The 26,358-nt window shown below is 37.0% G+C and overlaps 1 protein-coding gene across 5 annotated transcripts in view; it reads right to left on the reverse strand.

The window, feature by feature from the left end:
* Positions 1–26,358, reverse strand: part of LOC102219499 (multiple PDZ domain protein-like) — a 60,451-nt gene that overhangs the window by 19,140 nt on the left and 14,953 nt on the right. For 4 of the 5 annotated variants that reach the window (XM_023333107.1, XM_023333105.1, XM_023333103.1 and 1 more), the window contains exons 17-27: positions 25,999–26,208; positions 24,750–24,920; positions 18,875–18,998; positions 11,974–12,172; positions 7,907–8,206; positions 4,527–4,721; positions 3,815–3,992; positions 2,043–2,153; positions 1,687–1,752; positions 871–939; positions 301–400 (exon numbers count right to left, since the gene is read on the reverse strand). In XM_023333107.1, the coding sequence (XP_023188875.1) occupies positions 301–400; positions 871–939; positions 1,687–1,752; positions 2,043–2,153; positions 3,815–3,992; positions 4,527–4,721; positions 7,907–8,206; positions 11,974–12,172; positions 18,875–18,998; positions 24,750–24,920; positions 25,999–26,208 (1,723 nt within the window). The remainder of the gene's footprint in view (positions 1–300; positions 401–870; positions 940–1,686; positions 1,753–2,042; positions 2,154–3,814; positions 3,993–4,526; positions 4,722–7,906; positions 8,207–11,973; positions 12,173–18,874; positions 18,999–24,749; positions 24,921–25,998; positions 26,209–26,358) is intronic. The other variant, XM_023333106.1, reaches the window with a different exon arrangement.

Here is a 26,358-nt window from a genome sequence, read left to right on the forward strand (position 1 = left end):
CAAATGTGCACTACATCTGTCAGATTTAAACTAGTAAAAATAAAAAAAGAATAAAAAAAAAAAGAAATTTGAGCTATTTATAATTTTCTTGTCACTTCAGTATGCCGGACTTTGTATTGCTGTATCAAATCCCAAGTGTGGCCACACAATAAAAAGTTTGAGGAGTGGGAATAGTTTTCAAGGTTCAGTATCAGCATGTGCTCGTTCTCTCTCGAGCTTTGAGAGGGTGGCGGTACTCCCCAAGGCTTTGGGCAGCGGGTCTATTTATGTCTGCATGACGTCTTTATGATGCACACTTACTCCTGCCGGTGTCGTCTCCGTCCTCAGCTGCCGCATCGGCTGCTGTTGTGACATTTACGGGGCTTCTCCGATCCATTCTATCGGATGTTGGCGATGGGGCCTTGGGGAAAAGTTTTTGCATTATTGAAAAGGCAGAGTTTGAGATGCCTCAGGGGCCCTTCAGGCATAAGCTGAATGACCCCTGAGGCTTGTTCCATGTGCTTGATGAAGCAGAGGGAAATGCTGGTGAACAAGATGAATTAATGAACAAAGTTTTTAATGCCAGCTATAAATAACATGAAAGATGGCCAGAAGAATCATGCATTATTTGTAGCAGATGCACAAGTACATGGGAAGATAACTTCAAAAGAGTGTGCTGTCTATTTAGAGTTTTGCATCTGCATCAAAGCAAAAATAAAGACTTTTTAGCAAACAAGGTAGCTGCAAAGGACTTTGAACTATAGGGGTTCTATTTACAAATGTGCACATTAATTACTTTCTTGCAAGTTAGTTTGATGCAAATGCAAGGCTTCTTTTAAGATGTTGCAGTAAATGTCACACATGCACACTCACACTAAACAATGCACAAACCTTAAAGGGGGTGGGGGTGAAAGGGTTCGCAGGGGAAAGACGGAACAGACTGCTGAGAGTCTCTGCCTCCTAAGATCATGTAAGGAAACACAGATGTAGCTCTACGCATTGCTGCGCAAATCGCACACTAAAAAAAAAAACATTTTTTAATTCTGCGTAGGTGTTAATGACTCATCACTCTTTATATAAAATGTAATGCATATCACTCAATAAACTGCTGAAAAACACAGCCAAACCTCTGTTACTGTGTGGGGGCTGACATTCGGTTTGAGCAGGTGAGTTTTGTTCCGAGTTTCAATATGTATTGCAGTACCTGCTCTTTACCTCTGCAGGGCAGTGTTTGGTTTATGTTTAGAAGCATAATTTAATCAGCTGTTGATGACACTTTATATCAAAGCATGATTGTAAAGGTACGACATTCCCTAATACCTACAGCTCTTGTCATATTTCTTGACTTGGAAAATCTCTGGAAACATCCCAGAACTTAATGTTATTATTATTACTATTAAAATACTAAAATACTAAAATACTATAAAGTGTTCTCTTAAATGATAAATAAAGTGGATAAAATAAAAATGAAGGGGCATGCTGGTTCTGCTTCTTCGCTCTTCCTCATTTTTTTCAATGCACTTTTGAAGTATCGGATTGGGCCTTGGCGTCGACCGATACTCAAAATTAAAGAACTCGGATTCGTACCCGGAAGCAAATAAACCTGATCGACATCCCTGAAAAAGGAATCAAACTTTTCGCCTAAGTATACATTCAAAGCCAAAAATTACAGTGTGACAGTTCACATAGGCAATGAATCTACCTTACCTTGTTGTTGTGTGAGTCAGACAGCGGTATAGGAGATAGTCTTTCATGATTGATGGGATTGGGAGACTGTAAGAGGAAATACAAGATGCAGAGTAGGCAGATGAAAACCTATATGACTACGAGACATGAATACAATTTTGATTACATTATCAGTAAAAGATACCTGTATTTAATATGTTATCTGTCAAGCAGCCATCATGATTTCAGGTTTCAAATATTGATGCATATTTGCTGGAGCATACCATTGTAACATATACTGAAGCATGTGTGTAGTGCTTGTGTCAAGGTTAAATAAAATACCTACGCATTGACATATACAGTGTATGTGTTTTCTGAATGTTTCAGAGCAGCTGTACCTGAGTTCTGTCCAGACCGGACTGAACCAGAAGGTGCACAGTGTCACCTGCCCTGCGGATGGCTTCTACTGCCTGCTCATGGCTGGCATCTCTCAGGTCCACGCCACTCACCTTGGTCAAGAAAAAACATACAAGCTAGATTATCATTATCATTTGGTTAGAAAAAAACAGAAATATTATGCGTTTTGCTAAAGAAATTCCTGATTTGCTGAAGAAGTTCACCTGTTAACTGGATCTGTGAACACACATGTATAATAAAGTCACTCCAAAGAGTTCAAAATCATAAATTTGACTTCCATAGTTCAGCTACACAAAGAATTTGCTCTTCATCAGTTGACCGCATGTTCCACTCCTTCTGTAGATCTTGTCAACTCCAGACATCTTAAATATAGTTTTGTCAGTACCAGAATGTTTTTATTGGCCCATCATTCCCAGTAGCCTACCATTTCTAATATACAAGCCCAACTACAGAGTTTGGCCTAATAAGTGTTACTTTTGTGTGTGTGTGTGTTTTTTTTTTACATGTACCCAACATTCTGGAGTTATTACCTGTGTTTATGTTAAGTTCTGCACATGCGTGTAAAAATGGACTGTGCCTCCTGTTTGTGAAAGCCACTTATGTTTTATGTGCGAAGTTATAAAACAGGAATGTGAATGACTGGTGGAAATGATAGAATAAGCCCACACTTCACAGGGTGTGCAGTGGTGCTTTCTGTCAGAGGATGCTGGTAAGAAACAGCAGTCATAAACCAGACTGATGTAGTAGTCCAACTTTTTCTGAGGCATCACCTCTACTTCTACGCCCCCCTCCTCCTTGTGGGGAAGGTATTGGTGAAGGTGATGGTGCAGACTAGATTTTAATTTACAAACAGGTAAATAGCTAGTCTTTTCCACATCAGAAAAAGACAAGTGGTCGATGTTGAGAAAAAGAACATTTGACACAACAATGGATAAACTCTTCTCCTGGGACTGGTAAGAAAATGTTCTGACAAGTTTTGAGTTAAATAAACTGGCTCAAGCTCAGAAGAGGATTTTACTTCCAAAGTGGTTTCTTCAGGTGGGAGTTGAACAACCAATCATAGAGCTTTGGGTATCCATGAGAATTCACATCCATATTCTGGGATGAGTGGTGTGTACTCTAGTCCTAAATGTAAAAGGCTTTTGCTTTACTTTAACATACTCAACAAGAAAAATAAATGTTTTTGCCTTCCTATATGCAAAGTGTTGTTGAGTCCGTGCTCAGAGCTGCCTCAGATGTTTGTATCTGCTTTATTCAGCTGATGCGAGTGGGACCTGACATGGTTTTCTGTTGTTGTCACCTCTTTGCCTCAAGGCTCAACATGTTGTGCATTCTGCAGCCATTCTGTTTATCACAGTTGTATATAAAGAAAAAATGTTATCCAAGTTACTATAGCTATTCTGTCACCTCAGACACGAATTGCCGTTCTTGAATCATACTCGTCAACAAGGACATTTCTAAAACAGCTTCACATCTTGACTCATTTAAAGAGGTCATATTTTATTCCCACAGTGATGGTTGATATATAAGTTATAGATCTAGAATGATTTTAATTATCGCACTTCAGTCAGATGTTTGACTTTGTTTTTTTTGTCCTCCCCCCTAATTTTACCTTTGGTGCCTTCCACCATCCATTTAGTCTCACTTTCAATTGTTTCATTTTTTAAAATATTGTGCTATGTAGTTACTTTATTACAACCACTTCCTGACTTCTAAATGTGTAACCTTCAAGGACACACACACACACACAAACCTCCAGTATCCTGTCCCCAACCCTAAGGGTGCCATTAAGTGCTGCAGGGCTGTCGGGGCTGATGTGCTTGATGAAGACACCCCTCATCATCTCTCCACTGTTCAGTCTGCGGCCCATGCCTCTGCCTCCCATAATGCTGATACCTAGCGATTGGCTCGGTGCTCGAGTCAGCTGCACACTGTTACACAGAGGAAGGAGACAGATACTGAACAGCTCATTATCGGCCTAAAAACTAGAGTTGTGCTCAATACACCGCTGCAAAAAAAAAAAAAAAAAAAAAAGCAAATATAGAATTAATCTGATTTGTATAGCCTTATTTCTATTTTATTTTTGCAAAAATTCCGTTTCCCTGTACTCGCTGCTTACCACTGGAGATTATATTCCAACGATTGAGTCAAAACAAAAACATATTGTTTCTCACAAGAAGCCACATGAATGATGATTTTTGTTGTGTGTGTGCCGTGTATATTATGTGATTTATCCAAGTGGCACAAACACAATAAACACAAGATGGTAAAGCAGTTACTTTCTCCAAATCTAAAAAAAAATGTAGCATGGAAAATCTGCTGTGCTGTTCTAAGACCACTGTGAACATAACTGGAGCCCTCTTGGATTCTGTAAACCTTCTCTAACACAGAACACCATGAAAAGCATCATGGGAATGAGTTTAAGAGCATCAAACAAGTGAAACTGAACACAGGGAATTACTGACCTTTTAGGCTGATCCCAAGACCAGGCAGCATGTGAGCAGACCTCTTCATTGTCCTCTTCTTTGCCATCAACCTTTATTTTCACCTGTGGGTTTTTTACTTTTACACCTTCATTTGTTTCGTCTGCTCTCTCCTTTACATCTTTATCCTCCGCTTTGCTATTTGGAAATTTTTGGAGGGATTTTGGAATCTGCCAGCTGGTGGTAGGAGAAAAGACACCCAGAGAAGAAAACAGAGTGAAACTGATTGCAAATCATTCAAATGCTTTGAAAAAAAATAGCATTTTAAAAATGATGCTCTGAAGCATGTTATGTGTCATCCAAATTAAATATCAATTTAATATTTAATTGATATTTATTAAATATTAAACTCCAAATTATATGTAAATAGGTTTCAAACAGTAATTTTCAGAATTTGCAGACAATGTGATGTCCAAAAACCATTACCTCTGTCAATTCTATAATTATTAGCTGTCTCCCCAATTTTGTGAGCTGAGCAGCTTTGGGCAATACTACAAAAATCCCAAAATATTAGGAGGTGCAAACAAGCCATTTCAATGTCAAGTTATGAAACTGTCATCAGTTAGTGGTTAAAATCTTACATTTTCAGCATTTTAAAACAGCATCAAGTAATCCACTTTACTCCAAACAAGAGCTTAAGGCAATGATTTTTTTTTTAGATATTTCAGCAATCAATAAATAGCACCGCATCTTAAATGTAACTGTATTCTATAACAAAAAACTGGTTAAATATTCTCTTCAAATATCAAATCACCCAGTTTGCTTTTGACTCCTGTTATGAGCTTCTGGTCCCTCACATGCTGACAATCAGATACCTGATTAGTAGAATCTGTGAGTATGGAGCTTACAACATTCAGTTGGTTTGACTGATCTACACAAAGTCCACAAGCTGTGTTTAGCAAAACAACATTTCGGCAGTTATTTGGAATAAGCTCTAGTACCAGTAGATGATGAATATCACAAGATTGGCTCTTTAAAACGTAATGTATGTAGAGCACTGGTCCGCGGACCGGTACCGGTCCCCCCTCACCCCCGAACAACAGCATCGGACTCGATACTTACAACGCGCACCCCCCCGGTCCGCAGCATGCGAATGGCTGACCGGTCCGCGCGACTAAAAAGGTTGGGGACCGCTGATGTAGAGAACCAATAAACAGCATAAGGGTGAGTTTGTCAAGTTGTTCAGCTCAAAGTTTTCAAAAATGTGAGGTCAATCACCATGGGTAACCCAAATGCGCAACTGTACTGCTCAACCCACAAATGCAAATAATTTCCTAATCAAATGTCGTACCTTTGAAAGGCATAAAAAAACAGGCTTTCCAACAACAAAGCAATTACTGCCAAATTACTGATGTGACAAAGAAATAAGCAGTCAAGCAATTTTCCTTACTTTTACATCTCTCTGTCTCTCTCTAAGGGTCTCATCCTCCAAACCTACTTGCAGATTTAGTAGCACTGTAATAATAATAATAATAATAATAATAATAATAATAATAATAATAATAATAATAAATCATTACCTCATCATAACAGTAATATCATTTTTGCTGAATAAAACAGGCCTCATGATTATTATTGTAATAGCAATTTGCGGTTTAATATATATATATATAGCACTATCATCTGCTATGATAGTGATAGCAAATAAATTTGCACACAGTGATTGTAAAACAACATTTTCAAGCAGTTACCTATTTACTACTTTACAAGTCACAAAGGTTGATACTGAATTATATTGTTAAGCCTTGAGAAAACACACTGATTAAAGTGAAATAGCCCTGAAAATATTTATTTTCTCCCAGTGAAGTCACAACAAGGTTGTGTCTTGAGGTGTGTGTGGGTGTGTGTTAATGCATACAGTATCTCTGTTGACAGCGTGTGCACCGAGTTTGTGTGCGTGTGGGAGAAAGAGTAAAAGAAAGGCAGATTTTTTCATGAATATGTTTAACGGTGCACGGCTGTAATAAGAACCGAGGATGTGCTATCACACAAGCCTGTAGCCAGTTAATGCTCAGAAGAAAGCAGAACAAATGATTCTAGCAGGACTGAGAGGGCGACTGCGAGAAGACGGCAGGAACCAGACTGGGAGAAGAGACACAATGAGGAAGCAAACACAGAAGAGTGAGGGTGAGATGAAAGACAGATGCAGACACATAACAGAAGAACAGACAGACATGATTGAAAGATAAAAATGAAGAAAGGATTGCAGAGAGTAACGGATGACGGCAGGGAGAAGAAAAGTGAAAACAGGAACAAACAGAAGCGAAACAGTTCATTCTTGCTGACAGTCAGCTCTGAGATCCATACACGAACAGCTAAATATAACTCAGGGATTCAACACAGAGAAGAATGGAGAGGAAGAAATATCAACTGGAACAATAAGCTGGCTACATCCTGTGGCAGTGTTTTCTCACCTATATGGTTAATTAAAGTGACAGATGTTGGATCTTTTCAAATATTAGATATGCCATATTTGGAGTTCCATAACTTTGGTACAGAATTAGTATTGACTTAATTATGGAGTCGTTCAGTTTTCATAAATGTTAATTAGAACCAAGGTGCAAACGAGATGTCTGATGTTGTGCTCCACCTTAAGTGTGTTAGGTTGTTGAATTAAATAACTTATAATGTCACATTTATTTTATTTTATTTTATTTATGTCAAATTGTTCTGATAAAGAATGGAACTGGATGCTTTGGTCCACACCAACGCCTTGCGTCAATTCGTCTCTGAAATGAGTTTTTTAGTTTTCCAGGTACCTGTATCATGCCCCAGTGACTAACATTACTCAGCAAGTGTTAGATAAAAATTGTAAATTGATCTCAATGAAAACCCTGTACAACTCTTTTGTTGGCTTTGACACCTTCTTTCACTTGTGATGGTTGGTGATATACAAAACATGTATTAAACAATTGATTATGATGCTAAGTCTTCAGCTGTAATTTTGTAACACATTTGTTGCGAAACCTGGCCATGCTACCACAGATATTAGGAGTTTGGTTAAGTTAGAAACTCAAAATGATTGAAAAATGCCTTTTATCATGACTCAAAGCAGATTTACAAGGCATCCCTGATACTTGATTGTATGAGCTAAAAAGTAAAACAAATATTATTGAACTCCTGCGAGCCTAATTTGCACAAATTCAGTTACAGTTTCATAAATGAAAAGTTGTATGTGGGTTAAAAAAATAAAATAAAGCCATTAGCCAGCTAAGCAGCTGGTACAACTAAATACCGGCACAGGTAATTATCATTATATGAAACTCTGCTGACTCTGCTGCAGAGTTCTGCAGCTCTGGAGCCTTGGTAAGAATCGTATGACCACAAATAAAAGGCTGAGCTCTCTCTCTGTCTTACATTACCTTGTGTCTGAGGCTAGGGTGATGGTGGGGACTATGGCTGGCCCTTTAACGGCTTTGAATGAAACAGTGGCCCTGACTATGGGTGGCTCTGGAGCTGTTGTTGTTTTGTATTTGACTGAAGCAGACAATCTGAGCGCTGATGAAGCCGGAGGACAGGAGGATCTGGCTGAGAGTGATTCAGGCTCAGGGGTAGGTAGGATGGGCGAAGAAGATGGACTGTCTGTCGAGATGGACGCCAGAGGAGGCAAACACAGACGGGTTCGGTGCTCATCCACCTGATGAGCTGGAACATAGGTTATCCTGAAAGCAGGGTTAGATAGAAAAAATATATATAGGTAAGTAAAACTGACAAGGAAGCTTGTGTACAGTATTAATCACCATTAATTCAGGAAAAGTTATTTTTCTTTAGTGAGAACAAAAATAGTTGAAAAGATCAGTAACTAGACATTTGGACTTGATGAACATAATTTAAATACATTTTTATTTCTAAGATAATGTATAATTTACATGTTTTATTTTATAGACAATGTGGCATTTTGTTGACTTCCAGAAAACCTTATGGTTTGCCACCACAATAATCCTTTGGTAAATAATCTGGTAATTCTATGAGTAAATGAATCGAATTTGTAAGTATTTTACCTTACTTTGGGGGGATAAACACAAATGCACATCTTTTAAGCTTTTTATCTGTGAAAACATTTGAGAACTATGTAGCATTGTTTCCTCTCTTAATAATTAGAAATAGAATCCCACAAAAGTAAACTGAAGGTTGAAAAGGTTCAAGCAGTAAGAATATTTTTGCAACCACACAATGCTCTATAGATATTTGAGAAGCCATTAGAGTTCAATGAGCACATGATTGATATATATCCCATGCTGTTTGATAAAATGACACATTCTGGACCATCCACAGGGGTTTTATTGTGCAAACTGAGAGAACCACTAGCAACAGCATTTCACTTGTCAACTTGAGATAATTATAGGTCTGTACTGAAAGCTGTATGGCATGCTGAGTCTGATGTGGTCTGATTGGCATTCAAGCTCTTGCGACAGATACGTCATGTTCTGTTAATTGAGCAACATTCTCATGTTTCCCTTTGAACAGGTTCAAAGATAGCACAAGGCATTATTGTCTCCAGACACAGTACTCCTTTTTTTTTAAAAGAAAATCCAGATCTGAGATGAGATTCCTCAGGAGAACATCCATCGCCTCATCACAATGTTCAGGCATTGTAGAGAGGTCAAACAGGCACATGAAATAAACACTACTGAGCCTCACTTTGACTTGTCTTATGAGTTCGACTGTTTCTAGCATGTGCCACTCAACCTCACACAATAGCTCCGGCTCCGTATTTGTCAGTCAGGTGACGTTCCATGTCCCTAAAGCCAGATTATACCAACAGGAAATGACCAAACCAAGGGTTCCACCCTCGCCTTCCTCCCACTTGATCCTGATATTCCTATCTGCAGGTGGTGGACCCAGGCAGAGGGGGCTTCCTGTAGCTTCTTTGAACTGAGTCTTGTCATGTCCCTGGAGTCAAAGTTTAATAACCAGGCACTCATCGGTGAGCTCTCCCACAGGCCTGGCTCCACGATGGTGCACTGATATCCCTAATTTGGGCAAGGTTCACCTCTTGTTGTGGTTAGCCATATTATCAGAAGACTTAAAACTGCTTTGAGCTCCTGCACAACATTCTCTCTGGTGTTCTTTAGTTGTTGTGATGTTGTTTGCTCACAGATCTTCTCTAACAAACCTCTGAGACCCGTAAAGAGTAGCTGGCTTTGAACTGAAATCAGATCATACAAAGGTGGATTCTATTTACTGCACTAATTATGCACTTGTTGAAAGCATGAGAATTAAGGGAACTGATTACAAATTCTTACCACACTTCTCAGATTTTATTTGTCAAGAAATTTTTTGAAAACTAAGTATCATTTTAGTTTCACTGTACATAGAGTAGACTAAAGTCATAAAATTACAAAACATGAAGTTTATATACTTATACAAAGCACTGCAGTAAAGAATGTTATAATGTTCAACTGTCATTTTCCTGGTCAATGAAATCAAAAAAGTTAATTTTCCAATGTTCCCAAAGGGAAAAAAAGAAAAAAAAATCCCCTTCTAATTCAACAGAGCTAAGCTCTTTTTCTTTTTATGACAATAAACTTATTAATTCAATAATACCTCATTGCACTTATGAATGATATTACCAAACACTTTTGCATGTATCTTCTTGTTATTACTCTATTATACATTACTGTAAAAGTAATAGAAAATAGTTGTTCCAAGTCTTCCTTAATTCATGAAGGTATTTCATGAATACCTTCATGAAATACCTGAATCTTTAAGTTTTCTGTGCTAAGCTGTTGTGACTGAACCATGTGGACAGCTTGTCTTGTCTCAAAAGACGCAGTTTGATAGTGACAAGCCCTCATCCTTCTGCGTGCCTCAATCTCTCGCTGCCAAAGCAACTCAGCTGCCTCCACTTGCTTTTAGATTGTCTGAAGTGCTGTCAGAAGGAGGCAAAGAGAGCATGTGTGTGTGTGGAGTTGAGTGTTTCTGTGTGTATGTGGAGAGAGAAAGAAAAAAAGAAAGCGTGCAAGAAAGAAAGAACATGCATGTGTTCATCAGTGTGTGTATTCTGTGTGCAGTGTGTGCATGAGAGTCTTTAAAACGTTCCTTTATTCAGAGGTATACTGTTCAAGGTGAGATGAGAGATGAATTATTCAGAAATATTTCCCATAGCAGGAAGAGGGTGTTTTTGGAGGTTAGGCCACTGAATGCTTGTGTGTATGTGCGCGCGCGTGCACGCGCGTGTGTGTGATGCCTTTAAAAGCAGGGGAGAGAGACGCAGAGAGAGAATGTGAGTAGGTGTTTAGCAGGGCAGAGGGATAGTGGAGGTGGAGCACATCCCCAATCAGCCAAACAAGCTTTTTCAATGTGGAGCCATAATTGCTGATGCTGGAACAAGTGATAATGTAGCCAGTTTTTCCTCAGGCAGTCTTTAAGAATTTCATCATCTAAACTGAACATAACTGTAGCGCCTCAGTCAGATTTGACTGCAGAGACCCAAAGTGAAACATTATTTGTCTATAATAATGCAATGAAAATTGTTGTGCACTGTACAGTGCACACTTAGATTAACTATAGAAATAGCGTAATGCTGTCATTCAAATCATGGAAATTGTCAAGCCAATATGCCGACTTCATGGGAATAATTGACTGCATACCAATGCATGGTTCTTAAACTGGAACCCTCTAAAATCTTTAAGAGGTGCAAATAACTGGAAAAGTAATGAGTTATCGCCTTTCATTTGTACCCAAGGCTCTGAGCAATAAGCACATTTAAATGATTCACATGATTTATGATTTATTAGTATTAATTTGTGATAGCTTAAGGGGATAATTCATTTTTATAATTTTTTAGGATTGTGTGGTGTTCTGAAAAGTCAATATTTTACTTGCAGTATGAAGCAGTTAAATGGGTCTAAGTTCAGAGAATCTGAGAAACATTCTCAGGAATCAGAATAACTCCTACTGAGATCAACATCTAAAACAACCCAAACACAAAGAACTCGCAGACTAAACTCAATGTGAAGCATTTTACCTTATAGCTCTACATCAGATCATTGTTTATCTGTTAAGTATTTTGTAAACCAAACAACATTTTTATTTCAGAACTATATATGATGTGATTGTGCAATTCTAATTACCTTGAACAAGGAAATACATTGAATTGTATGAATAAGGTTTTCAAACTTTTAAAACCTTCAGGGCTTTTATTTATTAATTTATAATTGTACTACATTAAATTTAATCAAATAACGAATTCACTCAAAAACAATAGAGCATGACTATATTGTCAGATATACACAGGCATGCTCCGTGAAGGCATACATTTTATTTCCTAAATTAAAAAAGAAATTGTCAGTACATTTATCTAAAGTATCAAGTAAGTTTAAATAAAAGATTATTTGTTTTTTTATACAAGTATACAATGTCCAAGTTGTTTTTTTAATTAACAAATAACCGTTTAATAGTGTTGTGGGCAAGAGACACTTCTCACCTCATCTCTGGCCCTATGACAGAGTGCCTGCGGAGCATGGACCTGGCCTGGGCGCTGCTCAGATTTGAGGCAAGTTCTCCATTTATGGCCAAGATGACATCCCCCACCCCCAGTCTGCCATCCTGGCAAACAGAGCCCCCCTGGACCACGCTCCGGACCAGAATGCCTGTGCCGTCCTTGATAGCACTCACCGACATCCCTGCCAACAGGCGTACAAACACATCACACAGAAGCACACAGAAGCATGGGTGAATAGAGGATAGGCTAAGACTGCTTTGACTGCATGCCAAACAGACATTTGCCCAAACAAACACCTGACGGCTGCAATAATCAGTATAATCAAGACAGACACGAGGCAGATTAGCACACAGACATGGCCACATATGCTTGACATTTGCACGGCAGCATCCCTCACATTCACACTCACATAAGTTGCATTAATGCAATCACACACACTCGTGGTCCCAGAGAGCAGAGGGCACAGGTTACTGGAGGAGTGACACATGCCATTCGCACAAACACCCGTCCTTAGTATTAGCAGTTTGGACACTAGGTGGATTACACTAACGAGTCATTAATGCAAACAGGCAGAAGTAGGTAAATCAGGTATCACACACATAGAGGCACACACCTAAACATGGTGTAGAGAGGGAAGGCTTTGCCAGATTAGATAGGCTGGTTTAAGATGCTGGCGTACAACACTGCTAGCTACTAATGAAGCACATCCACAACACTATGGTCGTACAAAATTTGAACTTGGTCAAAGAAATGACTTTGTGCTTAATTTTACTTAAATAAATAGTTTATTGCTTTTTTTGGTATTACATTCAAATTGCAATACAATCATAGTGCATGGAGTACAATAATTTGGGAACACAGCAACTGCCACTTACAGGACAAACCAAAGATACATATTTCAAAGATTCAAGTCTAAAGAAATAACAGTTAATGTTTTCAACTCTAGAGGTGCTGAAGTACAACACTGCATCAAAATACATCTAATATTACAAACTCTAAAAGTGCTTATATTTATAATTAATAGAGATGCACCAAGAAAAGTAGCAGATATTGACATTTGGATGCTCTTTAATAGGTCTGTCAGAATCTAAAAATCCTTTCTTGAACATGTCTTTCTTAAAAGCTACCACCTCAGAAGCAACACTTTTTGACTTGGCTGTTGTTGCTGAGGAAAGAAATCTCAATGTTAGCTATTTTCAGTATCAACGGGGTGTTTAAAACTGCAGACAGATTTAAGAAAATGTAAAACGCTATTTAAAACTAAATATTTTTATTATGACATGTCAAGACATCTGCAGTTTATTGAGGCTGCAAAAGATTGAGAAAGAGCAACGCTTTCAGCAGATGACAGGAAGGCTGAAACTATTACAGCAAGGTTCCTCTGTTTTATTCTTCTCAGTTTAAAACTGTTATGTAACACAGTGGGCCTTTAAATATAGTTTGTGTTCTGGAAATACCAGAGTTGAGGTAAAGACCTTAATTTTTTTGACTAAATATAGACTGCGATGCTAATAATGCTAACTGCTAACATTAGCGGCGAAATTATGTAAAGATTTTGTTATTTTAAAATATAAAAGAATTGCTTTTTAGTGGCAGCTGCCTATGATACTAATATGAATAAAGATTGCTTTCTGAAGGAAGGATAGAACTAAGTACTTATCAAATACAGAATTTGGGAAATCTATATTTCAAAACTTTACACAAATCAGAAATAGGTCTCAAAATTCTCATTGGTGCATTTCTAATAATTATAAGTAAATTCATATTTCACATGCAAAAGCATTTGATTTAAGCTCAACAGCACATATTAACAGTTCAAAAGACTCAAGTGGAAAAGTGTTACAGCAATTGCTTAGAAAATTTAAAAACATGTAATGATTAGTGATTAGTCAAATAAACAAGGCAAGAACAAGTCTTAGTTTTTCAAACCTTTTTTCCTTAAAATTTGCTGTTATGCACCTGTATGTTCATTCTTTGCTACAAGCAATATAATTTGTTTTAAATTCCCAAAGCTGGACATTAATATAGTTATGGAGAGAGTTACACATGGCAACCAGATCAAGTAAAAACAATAATATGGTATCAGGTTTTGTTGAAATACAATGACTATAAAATCTCTTCCTGTCTATGTGGACCAGCAAAGGTTTGGGCATTTCTGTGACCGCTGATTTCTGTTAATTGAGAAAGTGAACTTATCCTAAAAAGTAGTACAATGAAATGTACAATTATATAATATGTGCTATGTATATTATAACAGATATTATGGGCTTTTTAAAGCAAAATTTAAATGACAAAACAATCACAAAAGCACCATTGAAAAGATTAAAGGCATCATAAGAGATTTGAGCTCTCATGTTAGTTTTTAAATCTAAGAACTTAAATATCCAAGATGTAGAATGAGATACCGTAAAGTGTTTAACTTCACCATGCAAAAGAATTCACAGTATTAGTTGTGAAGTAATTATGGTAAAAGAGTGGCAAAACTGAAACAATTCTTTAAAAAAGCCACATTAGGCTCTGATTCCAGTATGACACAATCCATGTAGAGGACACAGCACACATTGAAGAAAGTGCTTTGGTCAAATGAGACCAAAATTTAGCATTTTGCCAAAATGAAAAAGCTATGTGTGGTGGAAAAAAAACACAACTATGAAACATGGTGTGGGGATGCCTTTCTGGTCAGAAGTAATGGGGAAACTGATAGAACTAAATACAGGGCAATTTTAACACCTATCCACACAAAATTATTATTTTTTCGTTAGTTGTAAAAACCATGCAGACAACTCTTTTCTGTCCAAAACTAAAGGCCAATGTGTTGTCAAATCAAGTCAAGTTTATTTCTACAGCGCGCTTCAGCAACAAAGGTCTTCAAAGTCCTTTAGGCAGTTTAAAGCACTTTATCACACATAATTAGTACAAAGTACATTGATATTTCTGGCTTTAATGTAACAATATAACTTTTTCCAAACTGTAAAAAAGTTATAGGAATACTTTTGCAAGAAAGTGTAACCTGCAAATTGCAACTAATTAAATGTAAACACAACTCTTTAAAACTATATCTTCTATCATAAAGACCTAAATATTAACATAATATCATGATGCATGCATTCCTTAAGACAAAACACCAGAAAATTAGAGAGACTTTGGACTAATGAGCCACCAGGATTCATAACAAAGAAATGCTTGTAGAAACAAATATAGCATTTTATAGAAAAAGTACATAAACGCTAGCTTACAAGACCTTATCGCAATAATCAGGAAGGTATGGAAGAGTGATTATTATGTCCAAAAGCTATTTTTCTAGCTAAAGACCAATCTTCTTAAGCTTGCTCAAAGAACACCTCATGGGACTGGAAGGACAATCAACATTAAATTGTAGGAGTATTCAAAAGACTTAAATAATCAGGCATTGACCTTCATCATTCATTTAAAGAAAACTTTTCTTGCATCTTAATCACCAAAGTCTGAGCAAGACTCAGACTAGAAAGAAGTCCTACATATTTAGAAAATTATAAAATAACATTTAGGTTGTAATGATTAAAGCTCTGTGTGGGACAAAAGGATCACAGCAGGTAGGCATTAGCCAGTTCCCAGTGTCAAGGTCTACCAAGATACAAATGGGTTCTATGGTGAACAGCCCCTTCTAATGAGAACATGCTGGAGTGGGATGAGATCTCAATAAAAAAAGCAATCATTCTTTTGAAGTGAATACTGTCTTGTAAAGTAAATTTCAGCTGGTGCTAGCATGTGACCTTGTCTGGTGAAGTAATTCTAAGCTCTTATTAGGAATGCTGCACACGCAGGTGCTTTAAGTTTTCACCGTGCTGCATTTGTGTTAGACTCTTATTTTGAAGAGAGAGTAAGTAGTAGAACTGTCTTGTTGTACCGACAGTTAACTAATAAAGACTGGTTGCACGCTAGCTGACAACACACTGTAATAAAGCTTTGACGAAAGCCGCCATTGTTTTTCAATTGTTTGCGGCCGTCTTTTGAGGGAGTGACGGAGTAACAGACAAAATTTGATTTGTAAGAAGTGTAAAAAAATACTGGCAATCTTTTTTTTATCTTGTAGCAATGTTAAAGATAACATCTGCTTTGGAGCTCCCCATCTGTACACTCAATTACACAGGTTTTTATCTGAACATCTGGACTGCATTTTATAATTTCTAATTCAATATTGGACAACTGGATAATACTTCACTAGGAAGAGATTATTTAAAGCAAAGGCTGAGATATACAAAATTTGTGAAATTAACAAAAAGAAAGCATTTTCTAAATGTCTTTTAACATTTAGGCCACTATTTAGACAACCTTAAAAACCAAATTATATAAACTAGTCAAATTTTCACTGTAATACTTCACACTAAGGTAAAATTCTGTAAAACACAGAATGCAATCTGTGAAATCTTAATTTTTCAAAAGAAAAACAAGTAGGGATTTTTAGTTTGCAATGGATGGGCGACTTGTCCAGGGTGAACCCGGCCTCTCGCCCGCTGAAGCTAAGTACCAGCACCTCTGGCGATCCCCTCAGGGATAAGTGTGTAAGGTAATGGATTAATGGGTGGATTTTTAGTTTTCCCAGATATGTTCCTAAAATCTTGTCTTGTTTCGTTGTCATGAACTCAGAAATGTGTCTTTCTCAACAGTTTGCAACTTATTCATCAATATTTAATCTTTCTGTTTAAAAGAAAAGCAGTGAGGTAATTTATTAAATTGTCTATCTTAATACCATGATAGTGCATCACTGTCAAATATGCTTTCAAAATTACCAAACTGTGAGTTTCAGAAACTTGCCCATGCCTGACTGCACTGAGGACTACAAAAAACAAACAAAAAAAAACTGGTTGGGCAAAAATAGTCATATCTGAGGGGGGGAAAAGACCTGACAGTCTGATGTTTTCTTGGACTATTAGACACCTCAGGGAAACATAAAGTTCTACTGAGCAGACCACCAATCCTTAGCCAAAAATGTATAAACTCAACTTACATACAGTACACTCACGGTAGCAGAAGATTCTCATAAAAATAATCATTTTAGCTTTGTATGCAAAGTCTTGTAGAATTTCTGTAATAAAAAGTAGCAAAAATCCCAAAGAACATCAAAGGATATTAAAGGATGCCCAAACTTTTGCTTATCACCACTCATAAACTCCTGATCCACATAGGCAATGTATATGTGTACATTGCATATATAAGCACATAAGATATGTATATATATATGATTTGTGTGTTTGAATTTCCAGTAGAGTTTGTGTCATTAAATAAATCAGCAAGGGGATCCAATCATAACAGATGAGAAGGGTGCACTGATACTGTGACCTTGATTTTCTCTACCACAAACATTTACATAATTTCAAACTCTTTTTTTCTTTCTCTCTCTCTCTCTCTCTCAAGCACACACAGACGTAGGTAGTCGAAAGCCTCATCAAGACATGCATTCAGAATATAAATGACTTGGTTTCCTTATACTTTGCATAGTGTCTTTAGACAAAAGTGGAGGATTGGCTTCGACTCTGCTGGTACCCTGTCATGTTAAGACAGCCAAACACTGGAACTGGAGTTAAGACAAAAATCTCTTATTTGTAGATAACAAAAAGTTTAAATTGATCAACACCTTCATGTAAAATGTATGGGTTTAATTCGGACATTGAGATATACATCGTCTCTCAAGAACGTACACACTCCTGTTAATAGGCAAGGTTTTTGTGATGCAAAAGTTTTTTTCCACATGTAACCTGAGGTTTATTCCATATAATTTAGTGGAAAAATAAGCAAAACTGTTAGGGAAAAAGTAAAGAGTGAAATTATCTGAATGCAATAATGTGCACACCCTTAATCTAATACCTTGTCCAAAACAGCTTTTGATTCAATTGAATGCAGGTTGGTGTCTGTCATCTTCCAACATTGTACCACTCTACTCTGCAAAAGTTCTCAAAATCTCTCAGATTTTAATGACATTTCTTGTCCACAGCCCTATTCATGACACCCCACATATTTTCTTTTAAATTAAGGTTGGGCATTCCAAATTTCTAACTTTCTGCCATTTTTGCAGAGATTTGGAAGAAGCCTTAGTAATGCTGAAAAGTAAAATCCATTGGTTTTCCAGCAGACACCTCAGGGTTGTGGTCAAAACTGTTCAAGATCCTGCCGATACAATGTTTCACTGTGACTGTGAGCATGGCGATCGTTAGATGGTCAATGTTGTGAACCTTTTAGAATTGTGACAAAATTTTCAAATTTTGCTTCATCTGACCATAACCTTCTTGTTGCTTGTCTCTTGGCAGATTCACTAGGTTTTGTTCTGTCTTTAAAAATTTTTGAGAAATGTCTGAACTTTCTAATGTTGCTATTGTCGCATGCTTTCTCTATTTGTTGATGACTGTGCTCCTTGTGACTTGATGCAAATGCCCACAAGTAGAGGTATATAAAAGTGAAACTTTTTGTACTTTAAATCAGAATTTTTTTAATTAAATCAGAAGATGGTTTAGTATGTTTACCTTAAGGATGTTGCCATATGCAAGTAGGTTATTGTACCTTGTGCAGAATAAATGTTACTACTTAGGTAGATAAAAGCTTTAAAAGCAAACATGGTCTCATTTCTTACATAACAAAAACTTGGTATTTTGCAGAGGTGTGTACTGAGAGCCATTTCACCTTCTCATTACCTTTACTATTAGTTAGCATTTTTGTATATCTCATTCAAAACACACACATACTGCCCCCACACAGAAATAATCTCCTTTCTCAGGTTTGACGAACACATCACGTCACCAATCCTCTTCAGGGCAGTCGTCATCACCATCTCCAATTAGTGTCATCAAGGCCATGCCTGCAACGTACACACACCAGGACACCATCACCAGGAGAAAGACAGAGAACATACCAAGGCTACGGTTGCCCCGGACAACAGTGATTGTCCTCTCAAAGCTTGTGCGAGGGGGCAGAGGTGGAGCTTGCTGCCCACTGTCATCTTCCATTGTGCAGCAGCGATAACGCAGCTGATTTTCCTAAGAGAAAGACAAGAAGGGTGTAAAGGAGGGAGTGAGAACATGACAGTGGGGTGAGTGTTTTATGAAATGTGATACTGACATTCACTTAGAGCATAGATATGCTACTTTTTGTATTTTGCTTCCAAGGAACCAGACTTATTTAATTTTTTTGAATTGATCTCAATCAATGTAAGTTTTTTTTTTTGCTTCCTCACTCTCATAAAAAAAAATTCCCCCCCAAGATTTCCTCTACAAAATGCACTGTTTATTCAATGAACAGGAACTGTAAATTGAATAAACATTCATGATTTATACCAATTATTGGACAAAAGTTAAGTGGAAATAAGTCTGGTTCCTTGGAAGCAAAATACAAAGACAATAGCCAAAGTTCAAAATAACCAGTGTTCTTTTGTTCTTTGTACAAAAGTCATTTTGTACAAAGAATAAAATTATATGCTTTTAATTTTACATATAAATTCAGGCTCCTCTGAAGCCTGAATTCGTTTCTCTTGAACCTTTTCATATTTTCTCATGTTTCAATCACAAATCTATATTTTACTGAAATTATAGATTTCAATAAAAAAATTAAATCTATAATAATTTATTCCTAATAATTTCACCATTATTGGGAATAATGGTGAAATGGAAGAAAAATATTTTCATTAATTCTCCACACAAAAGTCTCAGCAGGAGGGCACACATTTGAATTTTTCCCCCTTAACAGTGATATTGCAAAATAAAATCCAGTGCAAGCAGTCCATATCAGAGTGAACCTAACAAAGAAACAGAGTCAAGCTGCATGTAATTTGATTAGTGGGTTTTAGAGAACATTAAAGAAAAAAACATGGAGACCAAGAAACACAGATAGGGCAGAAAGACAGTGGCCGAGAGGTTTAAAATGGACAAAACAACTTTCTAAACCTCGGACAAAACATGGAGCACTGTTCAAGCCACAGTCTGAAATTGAAAACTTTTGGTGCCTCAGAAAAACATTCAGTGCTTCACTTTTTCCACATTTTGTTATGTTACAGTTTTATTACAAATTTTATTAAATTATCTCTTTCCTCAAAATTCTACACACAAATACGACAGAGCAAAAAAAAAAAAAGTTTTGGAGATTTTTGGAAATTTACTGAAGCAGAAAACCAAGAAATTACATGTACATATGTATTCACAACCTTTGTCATAAAGTTCGATGTTGGGCTGTTTCCACTGATCATCCTTGAGATCCTACAACTTAAGTGAAGTCCACCTGCGGTAATTGAAGTTGATTGGACTTGATTGGACTTATAAAGACATACCTGTCTTTATAAGGTTCCACAGACCTGACAGTATTATGATATATAGTTGCAATACTTCAACAGGAACTGTAAAGCTAGTCATAGTTGAAGATAAGGCCAGCCCTGTAAGAAACCATGTTATAATCCCTATTAGAGGCTGCAAAACCATGAACACTGTGGCAGCAATTCAATTTCCCCTGGGACAAAACTACAAACATGCAGCCAGAGATAAAAGTAGAATAGACCAAAAATGTACAGTACAGACCAAAAGTTTGGACACAGCTGTGTGTTCAAACTTTTGGTCTGTACTCAATACAGACCAAAAGTTTGGACACACTTTCTCATTGAATTCAATGAGAAGGTGTGTCCAAACTTTTGGTCTGAACTGAGTACAGACCAAAAGTTTGGACACACAGCTGTGTCCAAACTTTTGGTTTGTACTGTATATACTCTTAATTTTACATATGCTCTTAATCTAAGGTGACTGAGCCTGAGCAATTTTACAAGGAAGAATTGAATAAAACATTAGTCTTTTGTGGTGAAAAACCAACAGAAACATATGACTTGCAGCTGTAATTGTAGCAATAGGTTAAGTAAGAGGCTGAATACATAATTACTGTGCATCATTTACTTTCCACTTCACACTTACATATTACTGTATGTTGGTGTATCGTATAAATAAATTGTTGTAATGTGACAAAATATGAAAAAGTGTATAAATGATTTTTCAAGATGAAAGATGAAATAAAGGGAAAAATAAACAGCTTTTTAATAGTGCATGTGAAGTGTATATTGAAACAAATATAATCTCTAATGACTTTTATGTTAAGTGATTCAGCAACAACTAGTAAGAATTGTATAAAATGCCGAAACCTCACGAGCCTGAAGAGAAAATACAACTAAAATCAACAGGATTATCTGTTTTTGGGCTATAAAGGGAACCCAACAAAAGATTATGTTACTATTTTAGTCTTAACTGTGGTGGGCTCAGCAAACAAGAGACCATACTGGAATGAGGCACAGGGAGTGAACAAAAGAAAAGTGGTTCATGTTTCTTGGCACACTGAAACTGGGAAGCAAAGATAACCCAGCTATGATGGCTGAAACTACTGTATAATTACAGCCATTATTCCTGAATAATACAAAATAATGCTTGAGAACTTTTTAAGTGGTACTTGTGGATTGTGCTGAAAAAAAAACACACCACATAATATTTTGAGGATATGTGAGTTTTAAAAAGGCACCTATCAATCAATCTCCTATATAATTTTAGAGCAAAACTTCAGGAGAAAAGCAGACACCCTGAGGAAACTTGTTATGCAACATGAAGGAGAGTTTAATGTTCTGCATATTCCCTGTACTGTATTTCTAGAGTGCTGTTATTAAGTAAATTCACTTCTTGGAAAATTATCACGATGACTATTATGGTTAAGGTACATTGCACATCCTCTTGGAAACCTAAAACTGATCTTACGGAGCTACAGATTAAGCATTGCATATTTTCTGTACAGGGAAAAATGAATTTCTGTCAGCAAAAAAAAGAAAAAAATCAACACATGGATGTGATTTTAGATGAAAGGATTATGCACCTTCAAATTTGATGGAGCTGGATGCAAATAGGGATTGTGTTAGACTGACTGTAGAGAGATGTCCGCTCTGTGCATCTGCTTTTGTTTTTCATCTCCCTTTGCATTAGGTTGCAAAGACAACAGTATACATGACCGCCCCAGCAGAGGTCAGAAAGTAATGAGCAATCAAGCTTTTTTCTCTAACATAAAAATATCCCATCAGGTAACCCAAGCATTAGGTTGTAAACTAGAAAGCTAACTGACTAATATTTTTATAGCACCTAGATAAAATTGGGTAACCTAGATTTTGTAGTTCAAAATCTAAAATAGTTAAGCTGATGAAAACTGAAGATTTTCCACCAAAGATTATTTAAGACTTGGATAATCAAATATAAAATATTCAACCGTTGTATCATTTAGAATAGATTCATTAAAACATGCTTCATCATTTGTGAAATCTTTACAGTATTTGTAAAACAGTTCATTAAAAAGGGGGATTTTCCACTTTCTTTCCCAAGTTCTAAAATCACCTCTCCTGAACACGATATTATGTCATGAGTTGAATGAAGTTACACCCCTGTCTATCTGTAAACATGTGGCAACAGAGTGTGATCATATTAAATGCTGAGAAATATACTGCAGTCAGTGTGAACCGTTGTTAGCCCGGTCACTGGGCACAAAAGTGAGCAAATCCTTTTCATTTTAAACATATGTGTTGTTTGCATAGCCCTACTGCTTGTTATAGGTTTTAACTGAAGTTTCCAAATCTGTCCCTTGGCTTTTCAAAAAACATGCTCCTTCAAAAATATAAACTTCTATGAACATTTTTTCCAAACTCTTTTTATTCTGCGTTTGCTCTATGCCCCCTCAAGAATACTTTCTCTCCGAAGGTTGACAAGCATTACTACAGTGAAGGCTGTTGGAGTAAAGACAAAAATGAAAAACATTGACAAAGGTAGCCTTGTCACATCTCTGCGCGCACTTCAAAAAGAAAAAAAGGGCAAGCACAGATCTTTTAAGTCTTATAGTAAGAAAAAGCAAAAAAGTTCACAATCTTGTTTTGTAGCTAGGCTGACTTTGATGAGAACACTGTGTCAGAGGCATTGAGCTAGACCTTCATGGCCTTGCGGAAGAGCAGTAAGCCCTTTTCACAGACAGGAAATTGTTGGCAATTAAGCAACAGCAACTACAAAAGCTTGGCTGAGTAGGATCAAGCCAAGGCCACAATTAAAGCCTTTGACACTGAGCACTTTCTCTATACCTGACACTGTGACACCGATACAGCAGTCAGTGATCTCCACATGGTAAAAAAAAAAAAGGAGTGAAGAGAACAGAGACAGACATGGTAACCTTTAGAAGAGCTAAAATGGCTACCCACGGTATCTCAGGTTTGCATGATAATGAAGAGTTCTGAATGATTCTGTGGTGTTACTTGCAGTTCTATTCAGACACTACGGTACATGTGTCTGATCATTAGTATAATTCTCATAACTTTTAATTCAACCTCCCTGTAGTAATGTACAGTATGCACAACACAGGAGCCGTTTCTTGTTCATTCTAAATAACTGCAAATGCTTCTGCACTTTTAATCAGTTCTTTCCATACAATTCTCAGCTGCTTCTGGACATCCTCATTTACTTATGTCTTGTCTGTCAAAATCAATTATTCTTATGAATCCTGAATTCTCATTCCCCATAAAACATATTGTCCTCATTTTATTGTTTCTGTCATTACAAACAAAATGTTGAAACATTTGTCAAAATCTGTCAAGTTAATTCTGTGCATTTTTTTCTCATTCTTTCCTGAAAATGTCTCCCAAACTGAACAATTTCTCTCCACTGAATCTCATCTCCCACTGACAAGGAGAAGTGTGTGACGCATTCGTTGCAACCTCTGATAAGCCACTTCCCCACAGTCACTCAGAGCTGAATCCCATGAACCCCCAATTGGCAAGCACATAAGAACAGGACATTGCAGCATTTTAGTAATGCTGTGACACAGAAATGGAAGGCAAGCAACTCGAAGGAGAGGTGAGAATGCTGGGATTATAGGGAAGGTGACAGGGACAAAACAGAGGAAGGCGACATAGAGACCAAATGCATAAGTGTCTATGTCACCTATGTACATAGAGCACTATTTTTTTTTAACAAAAGTTACACACTGCAGCTTCAATGTCAGTTTTTGTTTGATGAGGAACCTGGAGGTTCTCCTAATTTCATGATGAAATTAGGGCTGAAATTGCTGGTCAAAGGGTGCAGCCAAATGTTGGGAAAGTCACTCTAAATTCAATTATTCAAACATTTTGTCAGGAGAACAGGTGTGTATATTGGAAAATAATTCACACTAAACAATCGACACTGCACTGCAGTCATTGTGTGTCTTTTCCACACAACTAAGTGTGGATTTCAAATGGTTGTGCAACTAGTGTATAGTGCTGTTTTGAGCATTTTCAGGCAGCATCACCAAGATCAGATGCGCTGGAAAACACAGAGCCAACTGTCATTATGAAAACATCTTCAAGCCATGACTATCTAAACATGGTATCAAGACTTTTCATTTCGCTAACGCTGTCTTGCTTTAGAGAAAAATGTTATCCATTTTGAGCAGGTTATCCATCAGGTTTGCACATTTGAGACACATCAGTCTCAAATGTTGAGATGTGAGAAATGTACCAAAGCGCCTGAGAAAAACTGCAAAATATGTTTCTAACTAAGTGTAAAGCCTGCGGTAAAATCCAATTTATTGAATTCTAAAAAAGTTATTGTGCATGAACAATGAACAAACGATTGTGGTTGCTGAAGCTTAGAAAACAAATTATGCTGTATAAATTTTAGAATAGGCATTTTTAGACATTTTTGCAAACAAACTTCAACTAGTATTCAGAAAACAGATAGAAAGATAAATGGCTTTGCGTGACATACCGTGTAACACGGCTGGCTCAAGCTGTGATCCTCGGCGCTCCAAGTTGTGCCGTTGAAATTGGCCTCAGCTGTCTCAGCTAGCAGGCTGACCTGAGTGTGGCTGTCAGTGTCATCGGTCGAAGGCCGCGCGCTTCGCTCCGCTATGGGTGTCAAGCCACCACACAGTTCCAGCTGAGAATAAAATAATCCAACTTTTAGGTTTAGCCCATTCGGGGGAAAAAAACAAACAACTCACATGCACACATACACAAATGAAAGACTGAAAAAGGGGAGACTGGGAAAAAATGTCTCTATGCCTCAGAAGTGAGTGAATTGTAGATTCCCGGTAAAGCAAACAGGCTAGAAAAGGTGACTGTAAATTAGATGGTCTGGCCTGCTCTCCCCTACTCTCTCCTACTCTCTCCATCTGTAGTGTGGCCGTGTTTATCTTCCAACCACATAAAAAATTCAAGAGGCCTGTAACTGGATTCTGTTCCTTGTTACTAAGCCACAGTGCAAAACAAAAAGAAGAAGAAATACAATACTTTTTTGGGGAATCATTCATCTAAGTAATCTATTCTTTTATTCCTTAACATGCTTGTGTATATATGCGTTTATTATGGATACTGATATGAAAAAAGTCTTGAAGAAGAGAAAAAATCTTGAATTATTTCTATTTGTTAGCTACATATACATATTATGTCAAAGGGTGATAATATATCATTACAGTATTTTAAATCGCAGCTCCTCTTCTTAAGGCAAAAAATAACATGGCTTTGCCTTAGCTTCATTCTAATACTGACAAGCATGGAAGGCATTAAAGTTTCTACCTCAACATTCTTATGACTTAAAAACTTTTTAAGAAGATGCCAGGAAGAGGGCCATAGTGATCAGACTGCTTGCTATTGTCTTCTTTATGAGAAAGATAAACTTTACTTTGTGTGAGGAAAAACAATGAGCCAAAGTGCAGAAATTATTGCCAAAAAGTCAATTACGTAATCTCAGTTTGCTATAATTTTGCTGCTTAAATAAAGAGCAGAACACCAAAAAAGTTTAAAACTTCCAGTTGTTAAAGGCATTTACTCCAAATTAGCTATAACATGTCCTAATGTGTCTACTAAATATTGAGTCATGCTTTATAAATTTTTAAATTATTAATTAGATAAATATAAAATAATCTTCCAATTCATGTATGTGTTCTAGGTGGAATCCTGCAATGTATAAAAAATAAAGTAAAATAAAAATATACATTTTTTTCAACCTCACTCACCGGCAGTGGTTTAGAAACGCCAATTTGAACAAGCCCATATTCAGTAGACTTCAGGATATGAACAGCATAATCCAGGCTGGAACCCTCCAAGTCAGTTTCATTAACAAACATTAGTCGGTCACCAGGTAGCAGGCGGCCATCTTGATCTGCAACACCTCCAGGAACCAGTGACCGGATTATCAGAACTGTTTTGGAGGCATCCTCTGGATCCTAAAGTTAAGCAGAAGATTGAATAGAAAATTTTGCCTGAAATAACACATTATCAATTTTGTCCCTCATTTTATTTTTAAAGGGACAAGTTTAGAAAAATAGTGCAATCTGAAAGTTTATTATAACAACAAAAGCCAATAAGTCAACTCA

Source organism: Xiphophorus maculatus, chromosome 5 (genome assembly GCF_002775205.1).
Source record: "Xiphophorus maculatus strain JP 163 A chromosome 5, X_maculatus-5.0-male, whole genome shotgun sequence".
Classification (NCBI taxonomy): domain Eukaryota; kingdom Metazoa; phylum Chordata; class Actinopteri; order Cyprinodontiformes; family Poeciliidae; genus Xiphophorus; species Xiphophorus maculatus.